Source organism: Manacus candei, unplaced genomic scaffold (genome assembly GCF_025592945.1).
Source record: "Manacus candei isolate 608988 ecotype Guabito, Panama unplaced genomic scaffold, ASM2559294v1 h1tg000079l, whole genome shotgun sequence".
NCBI lineage: Eukaryota > Metazoa > Chordata > Aves > Passeriformes > Pipridae > Manacus > Manacus candei.
Genome location: NW_026138127.1, coordinates 806,072 through 812,991, shown reverse-complemented (window position 1 = coordinate 812,991; position 6,920 = coordinate 806,072). Strand labels below are relative to the sequence as shown.

At 47.1% G+C, this 6,920-nt stretch overlaps 1 protein-coding gene across 1 annotated transcript; it reads right to left on the bottom strand.

Annotated features, from left to right (window-relative positions):
• Window positions 1-265: 265 nt before the first annotated feature.
• ZCCHC9 (zinc finger CCHC-type containing 9) lies at window positions 266-5,277 on the bottom strand. Its single transcript, XM_051810865.1, has 5 exons — window positions 4,996-5,277; window positions 3,504-3,654; window positions 3,188-3,280; window positions 2,229-2,297; window positions 266-866 (listed from the first exon to the last, which is right to left on the bottom strand). Exons 1-5 carry the CDS (start codon window positions 5,275-5,277, stop codon window positions 751-753), a joined length of 711 nt encoding a protein of 236 aa, XP_051666825.1. The 3' UTR covers window positions 266-750.
• Window positions 5,278-6,920: the final 1,643 nt, after the last annotated feature.

Sequence of the window (6,920 nt, the reverse complement as noted above, 5' to 3'; positions counted from 1 at the left end):
GCTCAGGGTGCTCTTCTCCAGTAGCACAACATGCTGCAGGAACTCTCTTTTGAGTTGTTTTCCTAACTTTTCTTTAATACACCTCAGTTTTTCTAAGGTTGCAGTCTCCATTTAAAAACAGTAGGTCTGCCAGCTAGCAGGAGGTGTAGTATACATTCCCAACTTGCCAAGGGATAGAAACAATGAAGATTTTTGAGCATTTTCCTTGAAAAAAAGTAAAGAAACTAAGCAAACTTCTCACTTGTTCTCCAGCTCTTTTCAGGTGTTTTTCACCACAGGTATCAAAGGCAGGGCATGATTCTGTTTGTTACTGAACAAATAAACAATCCAACATGCACTAACAATCAAGTTAATGATTGTTAATTACAACCATGAGTACCAGGAATTGCACCCCCAAGCTAGACAGGCCGTAGGGTTTACCTGTAACTTCACCACAAGAAGTTACATATGTGCCAAGCTGGCACATATAGAGGAAAAAATCAGTTATTCCTAAAAGGAGAAGGCAAAACCAAGCCAGAACCCAACAAGAACCTTTAAAAAGTACCCAGAATCCCTTTAGTAAAATACCCACTTGGTGTATTTCTGTTGTTCCTAGCTTTTCAGGGAGCTCGGGGAGTCTGGGAGGCAAACTGGAAAAATGAACGGAGACAAAAAAATAACAATTCAGCAGCACTCTGCTTGATTTTTTTGGAACCAGCTCTCTGTAGTCACTCTTCTGCAGCAAAGCAGCAGTGAAGGGCCAAGAGACCTTCAAAAAGTCACAACTTTGGGTACTTTGGCTTTTGGCTTCTGCAGCTTTGGTGCTTCAGTGACTTCCTCATGGTCCGCACTCATTCCAGAGACCCATCGCCCAACTGTCAGCTGCTCTGCAGGGGGACACAGAGGGTGGGGAAAGGCTCAGCACTGCCAGCATCAAACCTTCACACCTGGGCAAGGCTGGGCCCACGAGGGCAACAAATCAAATCATACCAAGAGTATCACACAGATAAACTCAAGTTTATATTAAAGCAGGCCCAATAAACCCACCTGAAAAAATTAAAGGCTGCAGTGCCTAAACCTCTTTGCCAGCTGTAATTATTCCTGTAGTCTAAAAGTACTCTGCATGATGCAAACTGATTTCACAGAATATCACAGTTCTTACCAACGGTGTCACAGTTCCAATTAATTCAACTGTTTTTAACCAGCAGTACCAGTTTTGAAACACCAATGTAAGGACAAAGATCTCCCTTGACAAACTGAACAGCACTAGTGAGTCTTCATTGTGGATGTAAAACTTAGGCAGAAAGAGGTAGAAAAGAACTGCTTACAGGCTTTCAACGCAGCAGTCACCTGGGTGGGCACTGCCCAACTATCTGCTGATGAGTTTGGGGAAATTTATTTAAGAGTCTTTTTGTGTTAGAAACTTCTCTTCAGACTCAACCCCACCCACTCTAAGCTGGCTAAGCAGCATGCACCTAGAATGCTACATTTCATGTAACAGATCTAACAATATCATATATGTAAGATTAGATACAGAAAATGCCTCTACTGCGTCCATAAATATTTCTTACATAAATTTCACCAAAGTGGCTTACTATTAACCCAGAAGTTCTAAGCACCATAAAAACTAAGTAGAAAAAAATCACAGATGTTGTCACCACTTCAAGTGGTAACAGAATCATTCTTCAAACCCTTTTTTGATGCTTTTGCCTCCCTGAGCACAGTGGGGTTTTGGGGTGCTTTATATAGTTTTAACACCCACATTGGAAAACTGAAGAACATGTAAGAAAGCAGCTCATTAGCTGTGGATCCAACTGGACACACATCCTGTCTCCTCCTTCTCCCCCATCCCTGACACACCTGCCTGCACACACTACCACCTTGCACCTGACACTGTGTTCACTTCCACCACCTCACATTGGAATCATCAAAAATCAGCAGCCAGTCTAGTTACACAGCTGCCAAGCTATGAACAGCAGCACAAACACTGGCTAAAAAAATACAGATTATCTCATATCACCTTTGGCAACACACAAGATAACTTTCTGTTAAACAAGAACTATCTTAGTTTTGCACTGCAGTTCGCTGCCTTCCTCCACACACCCCTGAATATCAGCACTCATTCCCAAAGAAAGGTCACCTTTGCTGTTCCAAGTTCTCCCAAACCCTTTTTCCTGACTGAGGTCAGGTAAACCAGTAAATGGACGCTGCTGGCTTCAAACTCCACCCCACAGTCTCCTGCAGCTCACCTGCGTTCTGTTTCTCTGGGCAGTCCTTTTTGAAGTGCTCCACGGAGCCACAAAGTTTGCAGCCCCCACCTGTTCACAGAGAAAGTTGTTATTCACAAGGAAAACAAAAACCAGCAAACCACCCAACAAAATGCCTCCCTCCATGTCTCTGAGGGGCAAGAGCTGCTTGTGATCTGCTTGTGTACTGCTCTGTACAGAACCACATACCATTTCTGATTTGTTGGAAGCTCTCTTTTTGAGAAACCAGCTGCATTCTGCCAAAATTCATACTCAAAGGAACTTTTGAAGTTGACAGGAGGCCCTGAGCGGTAGGTAATCCAACGGCAGGAACTGAGATATGAAATTTAAATTCTACTCCTAATCCAAACATTTGAAAGCAAAGTGATTCTTCTCCCACTTCCACTATGCTGCAAGATCACCCTTTGGAATTTGCCAGACACCACGTTTGTATTGGGGAAACAGGTTGCTGGTTGTTGGTGCCAATAGGGAAGTCAGGAAGAGCAGAATCTGAGTGAAACCCGCAAACTTAGATCCTCATTAAAGTCACTCAAACCAAAGATATCCATCTTCTAGTGAGAGCCTGTGATTTGCCACCTCCCAAAATCTTAATAGGGTGACAGTACATTTTTACCACCTAATTTGGTGCATGTACATGTAAGTATACACTGACTACAACATGATTTTGTTTCCTTGTGTATCTCTTGATATTGAAGCACAAGCAAATTCTCACACTTTGGCACCTCATCTCATTGTTTAACTCTAAGCTTACAATTAAAACAGAAATCCCCAGGTAATTAATTGACAATGAATTCCCTAGAATTACTCTGCTTTCACCAAAAAAGACACAGAAATTCCATTTAGTCAAGTCTTCATTCACTCGCAATGTTACTTTGCTCTGTATCAGGTAAGAACGACACAGAAATTAGATTTTACTTAATTTAGTAAATCAGCACACTCACCTTCAGCATACAGTCCTTTGGGATTATCCGGACACGACCTTGACAGGTGCCCCATCTCACCACAGATGAAACATTTTGCATATGGAAATGGCCCTGCAAAATCCCAAAGGGTTTATGATGCACATCAAAACCTTTGTGAAGCCACAGACTGAACACAGTGTGATGACAATATCTTACTCACTTTATGTACAAAACACATCAGGTTTCTCATTATCATATTGCAAGAGTTAAATTACTAACACAAAAAGCTGCTGTTTCCGTAGTCAGACAACTCAGACCAAAGTTCCTCAAAACACCACAAATTTCTGAGACCCACCACTGGCTGGATCCACTTTGGCTCTGCATTTGCTGATGTCATGTTCCGTGGATCCACACCGGTAGCAGATGCCCGTCCCCATGTCTTGACTTTCAAGGACTGCAGGACAGTCAGCCACGCCATGCCCAGGTTCCCTGCAGTGGAAACACACCTTTGAAGAGAGAAATTCAGTGATTCTGTGAGTGGTAACCAAAGACCTGCAAATCCCAGCATTACAGGGCCCAAAAGGCAAACACACCAAGGGATTTTCTCCTCAGGAAAAGACAGCCATGAGAGGAGACTTTTTGTGCTCTGCCACAAAACAACTGTGAGTGCTCTGTGCCATCAAGCCACATTATCATGGGCACTTTTCTCCCTTTAGTAGCAACACACTGTTTGGGGCATTCACCCACTGACAACTGCGTGCCCCGGACCATGGAATCATGGAATGCTTTGGGTTGGAAGGGACCTTAAGACCCATGTCATAACACCCCCCGCCATGGGCAGGGACATCTGCCCGCTTGTTCCAAGCCCCATCCAACCTGGCCTTGGACACTTCCAGGGACTTCACTTTATTCACCTGAAGCCTCACCTGACATGCTGTGTCCCCTTGGGAGGTGAGGGCTGAGCTCCTCACTGAGCCCCTCTGGCAGCACCGGCACAGGGAGAGGGATCTGCACCTCCCCCACAGGGGTTTTCCTGGGGGTTTAACAATGTTGGGGGAAAATGACTGGAGGTAATAAGATAATGGTATGGAAATTATAGGGGGAAATAGGGTTGCGACTCCCTGGACTGACCACCCCCCAACACAACACAATCCAAGGGGGACTAAAGGGAGGGTGGAGACCCCATGGCTGCCATGGAGCCCTTGCAAAAGAGGGAACTTGATGGTACCTTTTAGTTGATAAGCCACACAGCAGCTGAAAACCAAGTGAGATAAAGGACCGTGTCCTGCTGTTCAGTCAGCAGCCCTGGTGAAATCCCTCTCCTTGGGCTGACCGTGTTCCCACTCCAAAGCCACCTCAGGTACTGGACTGAGATACCCACCCTCAAGGTATGACTACCCCTCACTAATTAAGCTGTGTGAGTTAAGTCACTCAAGCTCCCCTAAACATAAAGAAGTAGTATAAAAGTAAGTTAAGAACGAGGAGAAGCTTGGGAAGACTCTAGTCTAACTTTTGGGATTAGTCGATGGACTGAACCTCTCTCTGCCCCATAGGGACTCCCTGGGTAAGAACCGTGCTCTGTGTGTGCAGAATCACTACCTCCAGCCAGCTCTTATTAGTTATTAGAATTTGCTTTGAATTCATATTTCGTTTTGAATTAGTAAATTGCTTTGAATACATCTCTGCAGCCAGACACTATCACCGGCAATCCCTGAACTTGTCACAACGATATTAACAAGGGGTGTTATTCTGCACAGTGTTGTTGTGAGCCCTCCAAGGGCTCTGGCAGACCGATCAAACATAAGAATTTAAGGGAACGTCCCTCTTCTGCGTGGCACAGGACTCACCATGGCGTTCTTCCTTCTCTCCTGCCTCCTCACCCTCCTGCTCTTCCGCCGCCGGTCCTTCCTCAGCACCTCCTCCTCCTCCTCCTCCTTCTGCTGCTGCTGCTGCTTCCGGTGCGCCAAGAACCCGTTCACGTCCTCGCTCACATACTCCTTCTTCTTCCTCCTCTTCCTCCTCTCCTTCTCCTCCTCCTCATCCTTTCCCGGCCCCCTCATCTCTTCCCAGGGGGTCGCGTCCAGCGTCCTCGCCCCGGGCGGGATGTTCCGCCGCGCCCAGCGGGTCATGGATGGAGGAGGTGGAAATGGGGAGTGGAAATGAAATGGGGGGTCCCGCGGAGTCCCGCGGCGTCCCGGGAGCAGGACTCGCCGCTGAGCAGAACCCGGCAGCGCCGGGTGATGACGATACGGAAGAGGGAGGAGGAAGAGGAGGAGGGGGACTGGTGGGGGGAGGAGGCGGAGCCCCTGGGATCTGGGGGAGGTGGGGAATGGTGGTAGGGAAGGAGGAGGAGGAGAAGGGGGACCGAGACCGAGACCGAAGAGGAGGGGGAGTCCCCCGGACCGAGATGGAGGTAGAGATGAAGGAGCAGGACCAGGATCGGGGGAAGAAGGAGATGGGGACCCCGGACCGAGGGGAACGCGCCGTGTCAGGGGGGTGGGGGCTGCGAGCGGCTCATCCCATCCCACCCTTCCACTAGCTCAGGTTGCTCCAAGCCCCGTCCATCCTGGCCTTGGACACTTCCAGGGATGGGGCAGCCACAGCTTCTCTGGGAAATCCATTCCAGCCCCTCACCACCCTCACAGGGAAGGATTTCTTCCTAGTATTCCATCTAACCCTGCCCTCTGGCAATGGGAAGCCAGTCCCCCTTTTCCTGTCCCTCCATCACGGGATGGAATCCCTCTCCAAGTCTTCTGGAGCCCCATTAGGCACTGGAAGGGGCTCTGAGGTTTCCTTGGAGCCTTCTCTTCTCCAGGTAAACACCCCCAGTTCTCCCAGCCTGGCTCCAGAGCAGAGGGGCTCCAGCCTTGGGACCATCTCCGTGGCCTCCTCTGAACTCGCTCCAGCAACTCCATGACCCTTTGCTGTTGGACCCCAGAGCTGGAGGCAGCTCTGCAGGTGGGGTCTTACCTGAGGACTGGAAGGGGTCCGAGGAGCTGCTGCCCCTGTGCAGGTGTGATGAGGGAAGCCAAACTGCTCACTGGAGGCTCACAGAGCACATGTCCAGGACTGTGTTGTTGGAGGATGCTACTCAGCAGTTTAAATAAATGTTTGTAAATCCAAAAGACATTCTTTTTTCCCCTCAAGTCAGTCTTCTGTTTCTTGTATTTTTAGCATTGCACTAGATCTCCATGACATATCCTGGTGGTCTTGAGTTGATCTTATAAGGATATTTATGTTATATATATTATATAAAAGATATTATATATTCTTCAGTAATTATCCTTAATACTTTTCTCTCCCTGGGTAAATGGCCGTATTTTGTCGTTTTTCCGTGGTTTTGAGCCCACTAGAGGGAGATGTGCACAAAATGTCTTTTAAACTGCATCGCTGCCACTTAAAACGAGCACGGATTTAAGAACAATTAGCTTTGACTGCAGGTAAAAATAATTGATGAACACCGTTTAAGAGCCACTGTTCAGGAAACAAAACCAGGAGAAAAAATCAGTATTACTTTTAATTTAAAATTAATCTCGTTTGCTGATATAGTTACAGGTCAACCACAGCATGAGGTCCCAGCTGTTCTGCAACTTGCTCTGCTGAAATGCTAAATGTGTTGTCTGTTGTTTTTCAGCCTGGAATTTTATGTGTTTGTGTCTAGGCAGGATCAGCTGCCCTTAAGATCCCCGACTGGGTTTGTAGGCAGTGGAAAAGGGTGTTTAATATGTTTCAGCCAAATAAATAAGGCAGTATTTCCCCCACAAAATCACTT